Raw genomic sequence first — 18,386 nt, 5'->3', positions numbered from 1 at the left:
TGGCATTATTGGTGGTTGAAGTGAAGGGCTGCTTGAGCTCCTTTGCTGTAGAGCTACGGGCATAGGTATAGATATATCCCTCAGAGGTGTTGCTTTACACTGAAAGAGTAGGGGCTTCTTCTAGATGCTGTTTAAAACAGCTAGTGATGGGTAAAAGGTGGTGAGGGTATGGCCCAGATGGGAACATGCTGGGAGCAGCAATGTTTCTACCCTGTGCTTGATGCCAGGGTGGTCGCTTCTGTTAGAGCTGAAGAGGAGCAGGGGAACCCTGTTAGACCTTCAGTTCACCTTCCTAGTTAAACAGAAGGTACCACAAGGCTTGTAATGGCACAGTGTGTGATGAGAATGGATTGCTGCCTACAGAAGATCATACTGAGATATGACAAGTAACATCTGAACTGGCACTAGGAGCCAGTGGTCCCTGGAAGAAAAGAACAACCACTGAACTCAAACTCATCAGGTGTGGCACTCAGGCATCTCATAAAAGCACAGGTGTGACTGACACTGCAAACCAAACCAAACAAGCCCCCAGACCTATTTTAACCTTCTCAGTTTTCAACATTGCAAAATCTTATTTTTCTTTCATTACAACATCCTGCTTTAGGGAAAGATGCTTTTTTTCCTTTACCTTTGCTAAAGCTAATACTGAGATACTGAATATTTGTAACTGAACGAAGGCTCAGTTAACCTTATATGCCATACCAGAGCACTTCTGGCTTATGCAGTGAGGTAGGTTTGAGCCAGTTCAGGGCATGGTTTTAAGCTCAGAGGGCAACTGAGCACCACGCAGCCACTCACTCCCTTCTTCCCCCCAGCGCTGAGAAGGAGGAAAGCAAAAGATCCAGGAACTAGAGATAAGGACAGAGAGGGATGACATTATCTTTTAAGGCACAGGCAAAAACCAGACTCATTAGGGGAAGAAAAAAAGAACATAAAATTTAATACAAACACTAACAACAACAACAGGTAACAGACAGAGTAAGACCGTAAGAAGCATTACCACATCTTGAAAACACCTTCCCCCATCCCTCCCTTTTTCCCACCCTCACCTTATCTCTACCTCCTCCCCTCCCAGCAGCACAGGGGGCAGGGAATGGGGGGGTGCAGTCAGTCCCGCTGCTTCTTCCACCTTGGGATGGGTGAAATGCCGGCATCCCTCCCCTGTTCCAGTGTGGTCCCCCTCTCACAGGAGTCAGTCCTCCACAAACTGACTCCAACATGAGTCACTCCCATGGGCATGTGGGTCACTCCTGCATGCTGCAGTCCTCCCAGCACCAAACTACAACAGCGGGGGCTTCTTCCGACAGGGTTCTGGCCAACTTTGGGTGCAGTCACCTGGTCAGCGTGGGGCCCCCCACAGGCCACAAATTAGTATCTGCTGCACTGTAGACCCTGACAGGTGGCAGGGGTGGGTGGCCCCGACATCTCACCATGGGATACAGGGGAGTCTTTGCACCGGCGCACCTCCCCTGCTTCTCCTCCTTTCTTCCACTGACCTCGGTGGAATGTTCTCTGAGCAACTTCTCCTCATGACTCCCACAACTCCTCCCAGGTTCCCCTTCTTAAATATGTTGGCGCAACTAATTGGCCCAGCCTTGGTGCAAAGGCGGGTCCAACTTGGAGCCAGGGGAGCTTCGAAAAGCTTCTCACAGGGGGCCACCAGTGTCATCCCCTCCCCTGCTACCAAAAAAACTCTGCCACTCACTCAAACCAGGACAACTGGTCAGATTGCTCATGGTCAGTAGCAAATAAGACTAAAACACACACAGGAGTGATTTTTTTCCTGGTGTGAGCCAGCAGCATCCTAGACTGAATTGTTTGCTTACTCAGTGGGCAGTAAAAATAGCAGTCCTGTTGTACCATGAGAGCATTGTGTATGCTCACCTTGGAGAGCCCAGGTTTCTGCTTCTGACATTCCTGGAAGCACTTCCCCAGGAGGAAGCACTGCTGTGGTGTCTCTCTCTCGAAGGCAGCAACATGGTACTCCACCTCCCCCTGCACAACCACATGGGAGTGGATGAATCAGGGACATGCTGCTGGTGATGATGGTGCTGCTGATCTCCATCCAGCCTCCCCAGGCTGTCCACCAAAGACAACATCTCAGGTCTTACTGAAAAGGAGAATTAAAGAATTGCATCAGCAGTAACTGTGCTAGAATTTATTAAGAAGCAAGTAGAAAAAAAGTAACCAAAGCAAAAAAACAAAGAGCAAGAACCACACAGGACTGAATGAAGATCGCATTAACACTTTTTATAAGCCACTGTATCAGGAGAAACTAACCTCTACTGTTTGCTGAACAAAGGATAACTATACCGAGGAAGGTGGCATGTGAAATATGAGATGGAGAATAGTAAACCAGGGGGGTTATCAGGTGCTGCAGACCCTTATACAACACACTGCACACTGCCATCACCTCTGGTGTGTAGCTCATTCTGTATTTATAGTTTGTTTACTGCTGACTGCAACTGCAATCTGCTTGAATCCGTAACAGTCCTGGAGGAGACAGCACACACTCTCACTGAATCATCTTCAGCACCACAGGAGTTTCTCGTTCCTATAGCTAAAACCATTCATCTGGATGTACCCACCCATGCCTTTAGCTATCTTGCATTGGCCCCAGTGTATTAAAACAAGTTGCTACCATTCTCCCTTCAACTCAGTAGATAATCCCTGCCCCAAGGCTATTTAAGGCTTGCACAATCATCCCATTTGCATTGATTTAGGGAGTTGGTTCACCTATTTTCTCCTGCTACCCCTGGGGCAGGATAAAAGGTGCCTCAAAGACACTCACTGGTGCAAGATAGGTTGGACAAACAAATGGGCTCCAGGGTCAGGGTTTTCGCTGTAGCAACAGGAGGATAAATCCCAGATTCGCTACCTGACAGAAGGCAAGAGGACAGATAGGAACAGCCTCCTCCGCCAGCTTCATTGGCAAGTCTGATGGTGGATAATGTGATACGGCTGGACTAGGCCAAGCGCCTCTTTGCTTGGAAATGTCACTATTTTACTGTATGGTTCCTCCTGCTCCAGTGGGAAAAGCAACTCAGATATGTCCAGGAGAGGACCTAATTTCTGGTAATGTGCCATCCTCTAACTGCTTACCATCTTAATGTTCTTCTGTTTTATGCTCCCCTGACTAATCCAGAGTGAGAGCTTTCTGAGATACAGGAATAATGCTTGCAGGTCCACTGCATTTCAAACACTTTAAATAAATGAAATCTACTCTTTTTGCTCAATTTGTACACCTGCAGTCTGATAAAAATTGCTATGGAGCTACAACTGCATTAGGCAAAACTTGAAAGAAGAGATGCTCCACTACAGCATCCTCAGGTTCCCTCAGGAGCATCATTCCCTTCCTGGGCTGCACTAAGTCTCCTTGCAAGAGAGGGAAGATGAACAGGAACGGCCTTGAGCACTCTCAGATCTCAGGCCCTCTCAAGGACCTGCAGACCTGCGAGATCTCTCAGTGAAGAAGTAGCATCAGTACAGATTACCACAGAGCAGCATCCCCCACGGATCTCCTGTGGGTCTAGCAGGCTGCCTCCGTCTCTCTCAATAGAATCAATGGCTAAACAAGCAACTGCAGGGAGAAAAGCTGGACAAACGGGGTCAGTGCTAACGTCCTAACTACAACATGGACAGATGATACTTAATGTGACGTGAAGCTAGTACATCCACACCTGTAGGATGTATTGGATCTGGGTTAGTGGGTTGAGTGGCTTGATCTTCTGAATGATCTCGCCATTGTATTTCTGATCTGGTTCTAGACCATAAGTCAGATTTAACAATTGCTGAACTGTTTACTGAAGACTGGGAAATTAAAGACCACAAGTAATGATGCCCAAAATACTTGACTGGTGTCAAAGCTCTTTCCCTTATATGATGCAGCAGAGATGGATGGAGATTTATTTCCCCCAGATCCCCTTCATAATCATTTTGACCATGCAAACTAATGTCAGTTGATACCACTCCAGCTGTCCAGCGAGAAATACACAGGTGACGAATACCTCAGTTTCACCCTTCTGGAAATTAAGGTAGCTTGGTTCTGATGGAAGGATGGAAGATCCTTGCTAGGCACAACTAATAAGGCAGACTCCCTTTCTGACAGATGTTCCAGATCTCTTGCATCGGAAGTGTGTTTCATCAATTGCCTTAACTCAGTTCTCTTCCTAACTGCACTCCAGACCTCATTTCGGATATGAGGCATGTATTTCCACATGTAATTCAGATTATTTTATCAGGAAACCAGAGGTAAGACTTACCTTCTTGCTGTTTAACATTGGTGGGGGTACTTGGATACTATGAAGCTCGCTATCCCACAAAACCTATAAATAAGGGAAAGCCCAAATCCAATCACCCTTTCATAATTAAATTTAAAAGCCATTTGTAAAATCAATGGCATGTTATCCAGAATTTGTTAGTAAGGAGTCTAAGCAGTGTTTTGTCACAGTATGCAAATCTCACTGCCCTCTCCCTTACAATGCAAATTTTCTAGTTGCTGGATGCGGAGGGCAACAGGTCCTCAGTATTTCTGGAATATTTTTATTCCGTAAAGGAATTCCAAGACAGTTAGCAATCCACTCACTGGCAATTCCGCTATGCAAGATGTATCTAGAAATGACTGTTCACATTTTGTCACACCACTAGAATTCCATTAACAAAGGTGTGACAATAGATGGTAGCAAGCACGTATACAGCGTGCTCATACCAGGGGTATAAAAACACTGGTAACACATCCATCACACAGCTGGGCCATGCAGGAAATCATAAAGCATTCCCAGGTAAGAAACTCATGTTCAGATTTCAAATGGGTAAATGAAAAAAGTGTTAAGCAGTTACCCATCATTATTACAGCATTTCTTTAGGAGCTTAAAACAACGTGAATTCAAAGTGGAGAGTACGTGCCATGTTGGATACAAGTCCTTTCCAAGATGTCACGGTCCTGTTCTAGCTTTCACTGCCAGTCAAAATATTGCTGAATTATGTACTGTGTTAGAATTATCACCCATGTGTTCTGACCATACTGAAGAGGCTACAGAAAAGACAGAGGAAAAACGCAGAAATTTATAGTGCACTATAAATGCAGAATTTGTAGTGGTATTACACACCCATGATTAGCAGGCCTACAGAGGAACTTAGCCTAGGGAGACACAGAGGAGTCTGCAGAACCTGGTGAAAATGCCAATAAACCATTACAAACAGTACTCTTAAGCTTAAGTAACTCAGTGGTGCCATCTCAAGGAACAGAATTAACCAATCTAAATTCTTCTGTGTGGGAGTAGGGTGTATCTGAGTAATTTTTATGCGCCAAAGCACTTTCAATCCAACAGAACTGACAGCAGTCCCTTTACGTTTTGTTGGTGACATGGACAGCAGCACTGAGTGCACCCTCAGCAAGTTGGCTGACACCACCAAGCTGTGTGGTGCAGTTGACACGTTGGAGGGAAGGGATGTGCCATCCAGAGGGACCTGGACAGGCTGGAGAGGTGGGCCTGTGCAAATCTCATGAAGTTCAACAAGGCCAAGTGCAAGGTCCTGCACATGGGTCGGGGCAATCCCCAGTATCAATACCGGCTGGGGGATGAGTGGATTGAGAGCAGCCCTGAGGAGAATTACTTAGGGGTAGTAATGGATGGAAAATCAGCTATGAGCCAGCACTGTGCGCTCGCAGCCCAGAAAGCCCATTGCATCCTGGGCTGCATCAAGAGAAGTGTGGCCAGCAGGTCGAAGGAGGGGATTCTCCCCCTCTACTCTGCTCTCGCGAGACCCCACCTGCAGTGCTGTGTCCAACTCTGGGGTCCCCAACATAAGAAGGGCATGGACCTGCTCAAGCCACAAAGATGAGCAGGGGGCTGGAGCCACCTCCCTTACGAGGACAGGCTTCAGGGACACCTTGTAGCGGCCTTCCAGTACCTAAAGGGGACCTACAGGAAAGATGGGGAGGGACTCTATGATGGAATATAGTGATAGGACAAGGAGTAACGGTTTTAAACTGAAAGAGGGTAGATTTAGGTTAGATATAAGGAAGACATTCTTTACTATGAGGGTGGTGAGGCACTGGAACAGGTTACCCAGAGAGGCTGTGGATGCCCCCTCCCTGGAAGTGTTCAAGGCCAGGTTGGACGGGGCTTTGAGTAAGCTGGTCTAGTGGAAGGTGTCCCTGCCCATGGCAGGGGGGTTGCATCTAGATGATCCTTCTAACTTGAACTATTCTATAATTCTATGTAAAGGCAGAGAAGTTAGTGGCTGGGCCACGATCATTATGATTCCACACATTTTTGCCTTTAAAGATCTTAGGATGGTCAGGATTGTAATCAGAAGGACTGCTGCTCCTAGAGCTCATAACTAAATGTTAGTTTTTAAATGACTGAACTGCTAACTAACCACCTTGAGACGCCAGTATATCCTTGTTAAGTTATTGGACAATGTGGTTTTCTTTTTTATTTTTTTTTTATTTTTTGTTCTTAATTTTTGTTTGTTGTTGCTGGTTTTGTTTGTTTATCATACAATTAAGGATGTACCCCACAAGAAAAAGCAGAAAGAGTCTTTATGGAAAAAAACAAATATATTGAACACATACCAATCAAATGGTACAGATATGGGACTGGCTTTGATTTCAAAATTTAAGTAGAAATAAAAAAGATGTAATGCAACAGCTGTTCAGTTTCCAAGTCTAAATAGGCACTGTAAAAAGACATTTCAGCTTTCTCCAGCACACATTCCTGTCTAAATGCTCCCACTGTAATCAACTCCTAGGTTCCCAAACAACAACAAAAAAATAATCACTGGGAACATAACCTTAGAGTAAAAGTTAATATCCATCCACCCACCCTCTTACAAAAAAAGCAAACAAAAAAAATCCCCCAAAATACAACCTTTCAACGCTGCTGTTTTGACTGGAGCAGAATTGGAGAATTTATAAAGGTTCAAAAGCACCCAAGGCAAGTAGTACAATATAATTTGTTCACTAACTTGTATTGGAAAGGAGATTAAAAACATTGAGATCTGCATCTTGGTACATAAAACTGTTGTCCTGAATAAAGAGAAATCTTTCAGAAAAGTTTTACAACTTGGTGGAAGTCCAGGACCCAGCTTTAGGCATCATTAATTCAGGGGGTTTAATTCTGACTTGGTTATAACCACTTTTATATACTGTACATCTACCCTAGTTGGATCAGTGTCTGGAACTGCTCACTGGTGTCCCTTTGAACAACTGTAAACTAAACCATAGTATGCAACTCCATAGGAAGCTAGAGATCAGGTGAATATACAGCCAGTTATATCTCCCCTGCTTCACGCTCTTCTGAGCTCCTCGGGTCTTCCGATCGGCCATTAGCACTTTCGTAAGAGCGTTTCTTGTCTTTGAAATCTCGTGGGGACCTCTCTCTTGAGCTTCTATCTTTATCACGTGATGTTCTATCACGATCTCTTGAACGTTCTTTGTCTCTGGAAGATCTTTCTTTTGAGGATCTGAAAAGTGCAGTAAATTTGAGAATTCAAGTTAGTCATAAATCTGTAGTTATCAAACAGCATTTTGATTTTATGTTTTTCTTCTTTTACCAACCCAACTTTAGATTTATATAAATAGAAGTGTATGAGAAGACATCAGAAACCATTCTACTCTTCTCCCTTTCCTACTTCCAATTTCAAAAGACAAATATTGTTAGAAACAGAATTTAATCTATATTTATTACAAACCCCAGATTAAGGCCAATGTGCTTCACTAAATCTCTTATTTTCAACCTCTGCCCTCAAGCTTGCATTAACAGAAGTTTAACTGAAATTTCTAGTCTGTAGTCTCTAGCTTGAGAAGAATGTCTAGCTTATCTCATATAAATCACAAATGTAAAAAACATTTAAAAATGGGAATTTGATTAAAAGCAGGGGGACATTAACTTACATAATTCTGGAATGAGACTATTACATGACAAATATAAAACAAATCTGGAATCTGTGCTACAATTAGGTTTTTTTAGAAGAATTATCCCTTCTGTGATTTTTGCAGTGTAGAGGTGGTGGTGTTTTTAGTTATTTTACTCCGATGACAGGCATTTCCAAAACCTTTACAATGGAGCCAGAAAAGAGATGTCCTGTTAAACAATCCATGTAGTTTTAAATTAGATGAGCTACCTGTACTGGAAAAAAACTGCATTAGACATACTCCTCCATATTCCCTCACAGAGTACACATAAGCTTGTTGGTGAGAAACATCACATTTTAAGATGTACTGCGATTGTAAAATATTTTAATACATACTTTCACCAAAAAAATCTAACAGCATGCTATAAAGCTAGCCAGTAATTTCTTAGTCAAAAGATCTGGTGTACTGGACAGTGAGACTGTACTGTCTCCATTTACACAGTTACCTTCATTGCTTCAAAACTAAAGTCTGCAAAACGCTCCTGCACTGATTTCCTTTTATAAGCTTACCTTGAAGTGACCTTTCATTTTAGTTCCTCAGCTGGAAATACTACTTTCCCTACAATGTAGTGTTTTGCAAGACTTAGTATTTTCAAACACTGAGATTCAAACAGTGAGATTTCACAAACTACATGTCAAATAAGAAGAGGAGCTACATGCCAAATAAGAAGTTAATACTGGCGTTAATACAGACAGCTGTTTCACAAGTATTTCGTGATGCAAGTCCCCTGCAGAAGTAACACTGCTTACAAACTGGTTGACTCAGGCTAAATCTAGTAACTAATCCTAGAACAGGCAGACAGATAGGATGTGATGCCATCCACAGCTCTGGCTTCTAATTCAACACATTTTTGGAGGAGCCATCCCATCTCTCTACAAGTGAGTCTCTAATCAGCTGACAAGAAGGAAGACTGGCCTTAATGAATCACAGCATAGTGATGTGAAAGTTTATGCAGTTGCTTTAGGAAGCAGTATTACTACCAGGAGATTCAGAATTAAAAATACCCTTCCTGCCTTTCTCAAGGGCAGAATCAGAACATCTACTAGACTTATATTACCTAGAATGCTTGGAAAGCATTACTTCCTAACTGATTGAGTGGATCTTCAGCAGAAACTGACCCCTTCACCACATAATCGGGCAGCATCCACACTGTCACATTCACCAACTATGAATCATGTTATATGTGATACTGGTTCCAAGACAGTATCAGTGGACGCCTGCATTGGGTCTGAGAAAAAAACCAAAACATAAATAGCCTTGGACAGAAATTATAGGGCAGCCTTGGCAGTCTGGTAAAATCCCAGAGGAGCCAGCGAGATCTAGGAAAGCAAGGAAAGATGTAGCTACAGTTTCAAACCTTCCAAGGAGTAGAAGCTTTGACTAAATGGGCCTGTGCTCCCTGTACAGCTTTCTCCTCAAAAGGAAATAAATTAAAAAAAAAAGTAGTGAAGTCTGTACTTCTCTACCACAGCAGAGAATTAGCATAGGGCTAGAATATTCTGTTGTCAAGCAGGATCTGAAGGATATTTAAAAAACAACAAAAAAAATCTAAATGCTAAGAGTGGGATCTATCTCACCCAGGCTTTAAACGTCTGCTGTGTAGACACTGAAGCTGATCAGCCAGATTTCCTTAACAGTCAGCAGAAGAAATAGACACTTTAAGGCATGATTTGTCTCATCTTAAAATAGACACAAAATTATGTCAGAGGAGTCTGCAATGAGACTCACGAGATTTACAGCTGACCTAGTCATCTAAAGCCAGGTGAAGCGAGGCCCCATCCTACGACTTCAGGTACTCTATTTGTCCATACAGTGTCTGTACGGGAGTACATTAGCCCTTGTCACATGAATTCTTGTAAGTGGGCTCAGGAATACTGACACAACCATCTCTTAATTTACCCACATTTAGGTCTGCTATCATGATTGATCTCATCATTGAGTATGCATCTCAACATCTAACTGCGAATATTGACTTTCTCATTGCAAACTGAGAAGCACAAATTACATATTGTTTTGAATGAGATGAAAGATGATTCATTTTAGTTATCTAGAACAATATTAGTTATTTGGAACAACAGCTAACAGCAAGGAAAAGTAGGACTTTATTTAGACCTACTCTTGATAAGCCTGGGTAGACCTAGGGTTCCTATTACCTTAGGCACACCGCTATTATTACCAGACAGGTTCCTATTATCTTAGACACACTGCTACCATTGACAGATACTTTGTATACATTCAGTTGTGCCCACAGAGCGTGGAGGTCTTCTGCTCCTTATATTGATAAGTTTGAAGTGAGATCCCAGTCATTAAGAGATTTAAACCTATCCACCTGTTCATAGGGTGAATGATGACAGAGTAAAGAAAATGGTTTGTCAAGATAAATTTATGTATTTGCAGGACTTCCTCAGATATAGCACACAATAAACATCCCTTTCAGTATGAAATATCTAAGAGGTGGCAGCTTTGCATTTTATGTGACAGGCTCTTTGGAAAATGCTTTCTGAAGAAGGGTGGACAGGAAAAACAGATGGAACTGCATGGTTTGCCGCAAATGATAATACTCAGCACATGTTTGCCTGTGATAATGCTGTTAGACAGAACAAAATGGGAAAATGACTTCCAGAAGCGCATCAAGAGTTTCTCCACTACGGAGTCTAATTGTCTAGTATGCTTACATGTTGAAGCTATAATGGATGTAATCAAAACTGAAAAAACCCAGACACATAAATAGCTTTTACAGCAGGATTCAGCAGCCTACAATAAATGTATTTTATGGGACTTTAACAAAGTCCAAAAATCACACTGAAGGCTTTAGGTAAACATAAAATGATGCAACTCTTCCCACACAGCAACCACAACTCCACACTTCTCTTAAGGCCCTAGAATTAGTGTCACCATGGGCTGCCACTGCTGCAGCTTTCAGCTGTCTTACTGTTGCTTCTGCTGTCACACTCTGCTTTCTGCAAGAGTTTGGCAAAAGCACCGTGTTCCCCAGATCTGAATTTATTTAGTTATTCAAAACCAAAAGGCTATGACTCCTTCCCGAAGAAGTTAACCTGTTGGAGTGTATCTTTTATTTTCCAGAGTATTCTTAGCCAGAATTCCTTGGACAACCGAATGTTTTGAGCTTAAGGAAGACAGGATTGAATGAAAGTACTTCATATCAGTATTTTAAGAAATCCCCCCCCCAATAATTAAAAAATAGGATTTGGCAATGAGTACTTCCCTGGACTAGAAGAAGAGTTCTTTGGAGTCAAGGAAGTATAATATATATGAGCCTGCAAGTTCAGGTTTATTTTGGATTCTGGCATCAACTGTGGTACGGTATTCAACAAAGACTTCTCGCACATTCATGTGAAAAGCAGCTGTAATGCTAGAAGGGCATTTTTAAAATGGAGGTATCCAGCCTCGCTGCAAGTTCAATAGCTATCTGGGTCCCAGTGCAGCAAGATCATAGCTCTAAGGATTCTTCAGTCTCTTAAAGTATATATATTGTGTTTTCAAGAGTAAAAATTTTGATTGACCTCAGAAATAAGAGGTATGAGCTGCTCATGATGGCACAGCAATTTTTTCCCCTCAAGTTAACAGTAATGCAAACCCCAATTTGTACCAAGGATTCTTCCAACATAGGCGTGTCTTATTCCTTCAGGGCAGGAACCGACATCAGAAGTATTTCCAGTACTGAATATTGTAAGGTTGAAATCTTGTGCCCTGAAATACATTCTGTTTTTTAATTCATTCACACTGAACAAGGCTTCAAGGGTTTATCCTTTGATATCATCTTGCAAAAGGACACTGGCTTCATCTTCAAATCACCTTGTGCTTTTCCAATTCACCTTTGGCAGCTGAGACTGACAGGTTTACTGTTATATGGATAGCACCAGTGGTCCACACCATTTCCTTGCTCTTACATATTTCACTGCCAACATACATAAGACAATGCATCATTTGCATTGTGCATACCGTATTGGAGAGTTTGAACAACTACGATAAGAATCCTGGAACAATCAATCAGTATAGTTTTCTCTGAAGGACTGAAGTTGAGTCTTGCAAGGCTGGACTTCAAAGTTGAAGAATTAAAGACAATTTGAGCATATGCTCTAAAAACATTAGTTCATCCAAGTAAACAGATGTGTTGATTCAAAGGAAAATGTCTATTTTAAGACTGAAAAACTACAGATTTGAAGATTTGCTTCTCTGCCATTGTGAATGCCTTGAAGAGGCAGGGTCTTCAGGGTAACTGTGATGACAGGCTACAGTCAAGATGCAAACGTCATGCTGAGTTCAAAATGCTGACTTTAGGACACTAAAGAACACCCCAAATGATTTTAAATACCAGACACTACTGATTATATCAAGTAGAGCGCTGGACATTTAAGTTTTATCCATCTGTAACAAAAAGGAGGAAACAGAAGACTTGGACCAACCCTGTCTTCCATGCTCTCTTACAGTGCACAATGGGACTACAGTCACCTACCTACTTCAGGAAGAAAAAAAGATTATTTTCAGGGCAAAGAGCCCATGAGATACTTGAACACATTCAACTCATATTTCTCTGTCCTTGGTGATTTAACTCCTACAATCATTTGGATTATAAACTCTGCATGTGCGGCCACTTCAAAACCAGATCTTTTCTTGCAAGCCAACAGTCTGTCAGTTTTAAGACTGAGCACCTCATCCACTGCACCACACTCAAATCTATGCCACAGTGGCTGACCTATACATGAAAGGAATCCTGGTTATGAGCAGACCTCCCTACCAGACTCTCGTTGTGCAATTCTAACACTCTTCACTTCGCTTACCTCACATCTAAAATAAGCCAGCAAATCCTCAGGAGCAAACAGCAACCGAGTCATTCAAAAGCAACAGCCCCGACTGCTCTCTGCAGTAATCCTTCAATGAAAGGTTGAGCCACTTTCTGTGCAAAGCAACATCTTCAGATGCAATGCAACAAGTTTATTTTCAGGCATATCTAAACTTGTTTTTATCTGGTGCAGTACACCACAGATGGGCTCCAGTGCTGGGAACAAGACCCCAAGGGAAAAAACAAATATATGACAGTAAGATGATTGCTGATATCGCTGGGTTCAAACTGAGATCAAGTGTTTCACTTTATCAACTTGATACAAATCCCTTCTATCACTCATCCAAAAAAGAAATAATACCTAACCCTATTATTTTTATTTAAAAAAATAACCACTACAGTATGTCAAATCATAAATACGCAAAAGGTGTAACTGAAATCAGACAGTCTCAGTATGTGTTTAAATTACCAACTGGTAAATGTAAACTTTATTTAGCATGAAAATACCCATTATGCATCTAGGAAAAGCCATTTATTTCTAGGCCAACATCTACCTCTTTTTGGAGCTGCGTTCTCGGCTTCTCTCCCTGGAACTATGCCTGCTTCTATGATGGCTGCGACTCCTGCTGCGGCTGTTAGAGCGAGACCTGTGACGATGGCGTTTCTCACGGGATTTGGAGCGAGTTCTTCTCTTTCGTTCCCGGGAGGCCGAGCGAGACCGATGTCTGCGGCGATCTCGGGACCTAGATCTGGGAACCGAAAGAACTTAACCAGACACTGCATTCATCTAGCTACTCTGTCAGCGTACTGTGAATATTATGCTCTTTATGCATAAGCAAATCTGTATAGAGAATGGTCTGCAGTGTTCAGAGCTACTGCATTGTCCTATCACAGGCAAACAGAGAGAGGAAAGCAACATTAGAAACCCTACAAACTCCTCTGACTAATGCAGACAATTTTACAGTTAATGCATGACTGTACGTACAGTTACAGCCTAGCCAATCAGGCTTCTGAAAGAAATTAAAAATATGGAAAAAGTGTACTTTTTAAAATTTTAAGATCTTGTCTTTATCAGGCAAAGTTGTGGAACTTCATGACACAGTGATAGGGATCATCTGCCAGAACCTATGTATTATGATGTTCTGAGAAAACAGAACTATATCTTTCTCCATAGCTACTACAAGAAAACTAGTCTGGAAGGTTCTAAACACCATACAAATTAATGATTTTTTTTTTTTTAAATCACTTTGCAGTAATACCTCACTGCTGACCTTCAACTGTGTAGATTAGGAAGAAAACGTGTACTATTGATGAGTTAACCTGGTGCTCAGGATTTTAAGAACATGGGTTTTCACCAGAAGGTATTAGCCACAAGGTTCTGTTTTGAAAAAAGAAATTCTCTGTGTTCTAATGTTGTTTGGGACAAAAAGTTGCATTGTAGTAGCCACAAAACAGATGTATATGTATAAACTCAGTAGCATGGTGATATATACTGCATAAACACACAGAGAGATGACTATGTAACAGAATGCTTAGTCTGTAAAGATGGACATCTTAAACTAATAGTACTACACAAACTTAAAATGTTCCAGCTTGTGAAAGACTGGCTTCACTGATGGTATTCCTTGTCTGCAGATTTATATACCTTTTGGTATGCTTGCTGTGGGATCTGGACCTGAAATAAATAGAAAACAGTAAGTCAATTTTTCTTACAGAATCTTACTATCAAATAAAGTACAATTTAGCAACAATAAACCTATTGTTGTATTTCTTATTTTACTAGCAATTATTTTAAGGCCTTTTATTTGATGCTAACATCTTTGTAACATTTACCAGGAAACACACCCCTCTGACAACTGTTTTGTGTCTGCCATTTTTATTTATTTTTGAGCCCACAACCCTACAAACCCAAAAGAATACCTAATCTGCTTTTTTATTCCCACCCCTCTCCCAGAAAAAGCTCACAGTTCAAGTCAGTGCTCCCTTATTTCTCGTCAGGCACGTATTATCAGACTGCAACAGATTTCAAGTTTACACTGTTAACCTTTGAAGCTGACATGTTAAGAGAACTGCAGTTCAGATTCCATTCCACTCTAGCTGCCCCATGAGGCCTGGAAGCAACTATTTCATAGAAGAACAGGCCACTTTCCTCAGTCAGACATTCAACTGCTTCCAATAAGGAAAATTTCTAACATCTATGAAGAAAATATCTGTAGATGTTAGAAACTCACATGTGCGTAAGCTCACATCTGTCAGATCTCAAAACAAGGTACACACCTGAAAATTCTCATTTAAAGGCCATTTGTTCAAATACGTAGACACACTTCTATCTGTAGTTTTTGAAAAGACTTTCTATGAAAACAATTCAGGTTTTAAGAGTTAGTCATGAAATTCACTCTCAACCCTTTTAAGTTTCCAAGGAATGCAGACTATTGTGATTCTGCAGCTTTAGAAATGTTTATGATCTACATCATAGTCTTCCCACTAAACATAAATAGCTAATTACATATATGCAATTAAAATAGATCCCTACCTCCTTAGTTTCTCCCTTTCTTCTCTTTCCCTCTCCTCTCTACGTTTCAGACGTTCCTGGTTTCGTTTCTCCTGTTTATCAGCCACAATCCTCTGAAAGCAAAGAAATATATTCATTAAGTCACATTTCAAATTTCTCAGATGAAGGTGCTACAAAAATAATCTAGGCAGTTAATATTCAGTTCTTTCCCTCATGTATATTCCCTTTCCCTTGTGTATATTATTCCCTCTCTCTTCCTCAGTGTATATTTTTTTTTTCTCCAAGAAACAGAAGTTATTGCAGAAGAGCTGCAGCAAATAGATGGGTGTTACATGAAGACCTGAAATATGTTGAGTTATATTAAGTTTTCCATGAAGGGGAATTCAGAACAACAAGTCACACCTTTAACGTGAGAGTTTCCATGTCAGTCCTATCATATTTTGGTCACTGGGGAAAGGTAGAAAGGAATCAGAACTGGGAGGGTTAATTGTTTTATTAACTCCTTCAGCTACGCTGTGACATACAGAAATCCTTAGTCTTAAAGGACTTGGTGGGGCTGAAACCTAGTTTTGAGACTACCTCTTTCTGTGTTGTGAACATAAGATGTATAATTAGAGAGGATGCTTCAGCTGATAGCCCCCAGGTTGAACTCACTACTACTGGGGACAAGGCACGCTCAGTAGAGGGCCCTCAGATGTGGAACTCACAACTGGAGATCTGGCCAAACCCAAGTCTCGCCACCTTCTGGACATGATGCAAGAAATTCAATTCTTTGTAAAGACCTTCTTCTGAGATGTGGAATTGCCCCAGCAGCATCTTGATTAAATCTCTGAGAAGAGCTCTGAGGAAGGAGGGGATAGTTATTGTTTTCTTTTTTTGTTAGCGAAGTACTTCAAAAGATTATTTTATTGATGCTTTGGGAATGCGAAATAATTATCCATGCATTTTTTTCCAAATGGTGTAAATGATCAGTTATTTCAACCCTTTACATCAAATTATATCTACACTTCCTTGTACAATATCAGTAGTTTAACTACAAGCAAGGTTTCTTGTTCAAGTGACTCTCTGCATGATTTCATGGAGGGATGAGAGGAAGCACACATGATCTATTCAAGGCATCTAAGTTACAGCAGCTATATTTAGGAGCCTAAATTGCCAATATAGTCAATGGAAGGAGTTGGGCTTTCCAAAGGGTAAGTCACAATATCCATGCAAGACAGCTGGAATATTATGAAATATAAACGAAGTCAATTTACTCAAACTCAGAAGCAGCATTTTTTTGCTTTTAGGTCAAACCATTTAGCTATTGTCTTTAGTGATTTCTACAGTTAAATGTTTAATTGAGCCTTGAACTCCATAATCTGTATATTGGGATCATAAATGTCATCAGTGTCCCAATCCATTCTCTTGAGTATCAGAAGTCTAGAATAAAATTATAGTAAGTCTTTCTTTCAGCACACAATTTCAATGTAGTGTTGTTGAGTATAATATTCCAACTGGATTTCAAATCTTCAAGCTACAGAGAACATGCAACCTCTCTGTAACAATTATTTTAATAGCTAGCCTGACTTCAAGACATACATATTTTTGTATTCTGACTTTGGATAGCTACAGCCTTGAGTTTTTGGAACTTATTTATTTCATCTATTTTCAGTTAAGCTGAAAAGCCTTCAAAAATTACTTAAAAAAAATTTCTTCTGTAGTTGCTGGTACCTATAGGATGAAAGTCACCTCCTAATCTTTATACAGATAAAATAAACAAATTGAGTTTCAGTCTTTCACCATGCAGTTTGATCCCCAAGAATTTCTGTAGATCTTTTTTGAAAACCTTGCCATGTGTTACTGTCCTCCTTACATGCTGGTACCAAAAATGAGGATTTCAACACCAGCCCTATTAACATTTTATCCTAATTAAATAATCAGAATATCACTTAGGCCCACTATATGTTCTTGTATTTCCAAGAGTCTCATTATTACTTGTAACCAATCAGTTGGCTAAAAGTAAAGTTCATTTAGCTATCTCCTACAACTGCTAAATACATTTCAACATCATTTTTGTTCAAAATACAGTTCTCCATTTTACAAGTGGAATAGCACTCTGTTCCCAAGATGCATTACTTTGAACATGTGTTTTAATATATTTCAGTGCAAAAAAGGTCATCTTATAAAAATTATGCAGATAATTCATATTAAGTTAGAATGTTTAGTGTTTTGTAGACTAATGAAATCCCAAATTTTAAAGTAATATGAAAAAAATGCACATGCCCAGAAGTACTCCATTAAGGTTGCCTGGCAAATAATTAAGTAGGAGCACACACCTATACACAACACACAAAAATGTAAGAATGATTTACCCTGAGTTCCTCGAGCTTCTCTCTTATTTCGATAAATCCTAAGTGTAGTTTTCCTCCAAAGTGGTCAGCAAGTCGTCGGTCATTGTCATGGAGACCAAGATAAGCTGAGCACACTTCACAAACCCGTAGCTTCTGCTGTTGAAAGCTGGAGGCAGGCATAGAATTCCTGTATACTTCCTAGAACAAAAACCCAATTTGCTATTACTTCTCAGTGCACAGAAGTACAAAAATAACACTTTACCAAAGATATACTACAAATTGATAACCAAATTCAATGTACACAAGCACACCCTTTAGTTAATTCACACTATTCATAAATAAACTGTCTCATTAAGATACAAGGCAGATTCCTTATTTTGAAGATTGGACATATTTAAAAGCAGGACATCAGCAACGGGTTTTGCAAATTTAACAAAGTGGGGTGATTATTACCTTTACTTAAGATCATAATACTTAGAAGGATGAACAACTTCTTCATATGCAACAATGAATACATGTTAACACTACAATTACTGTGTTATTACACCAGTTTCAATTCTGAACCCAGGTTAAAACAGCAGTAGTTTCCTGAGAAATCTACCTGCATTTTAGACACTAATTAAACAAGTTATCTGAGCAAAATTTATCTACAGACACTCAGATGACAGACAAGAAAGACTGCCAGCAACACCTCTGGTACCATTAAAACAACTGCAGATGTTCGTTTCTATAAATTTAAGTATCTTGGTGAAATGATATGGAAAAGCTCTTGGTGAGTTCTGTCACCTGAACATTTCAAGGACCGTTTTGACTTGC

At 40.6% G+C, this 18,386-nt stretch overlaps 1 protein-coding gene across 4 annotated transcripts in view; it reads right to left on the bottom strand.

The window, feature by feature from the left end:
• Positions 1-6,529: 6,529 nt before the first annotated feature.
• Positions 6,530-18,386, bottom strand: part of LUC7L2 (LUC7 like 2, pre-mRNA splicing factor) — a 34,948-nt gene continuing 23,091 nt past the window's right edge. For 3 of the 4 annotated variants that reach the window (XM_074870981.1, XM_074870983.1, XM_074870984.1), the window contains 5 exons: positions 17,592-17,768; positions 15,259-15,350; positions 14,371-14,400; positions 13,280-13,474; positions 6,530-7,470 (listed from right to left, as the gene is read on the bottom strand). In XM_074870981.1, the coding sequence (XP_074727082.1) occupies positions 7,278-7,470; positions 13,280-13,474; positions 14,371-14,400; positions 15,259-15,350; positions 17,592-17,768 (687 nt within the window). In that variant the 3' untranslated portion in view covers positions 6,530-7,277. The other variant, XM_074870982.1, reaches the window with a different exon arrangement.

This window comes from Strix uralensis, chromosome 5 (assembly GCF_047716275.1).
Source record: "Strix uralensis isolate ZFMK-TIS-50842 chromosome 5, bStrUra1, whole genome shotgun sequence".
Classification (NCBI taxonomy): Eukaryota; Metazoa; Chordata; class Aves; order Strigiformes; family Strigidae; genus Strix; species Strix uralensis.
The sequence above is the reverse complement of the archived record's forward strand: the minus strand, read 5'-3'. Positions and strand labels throughout refer to the sequence as shown.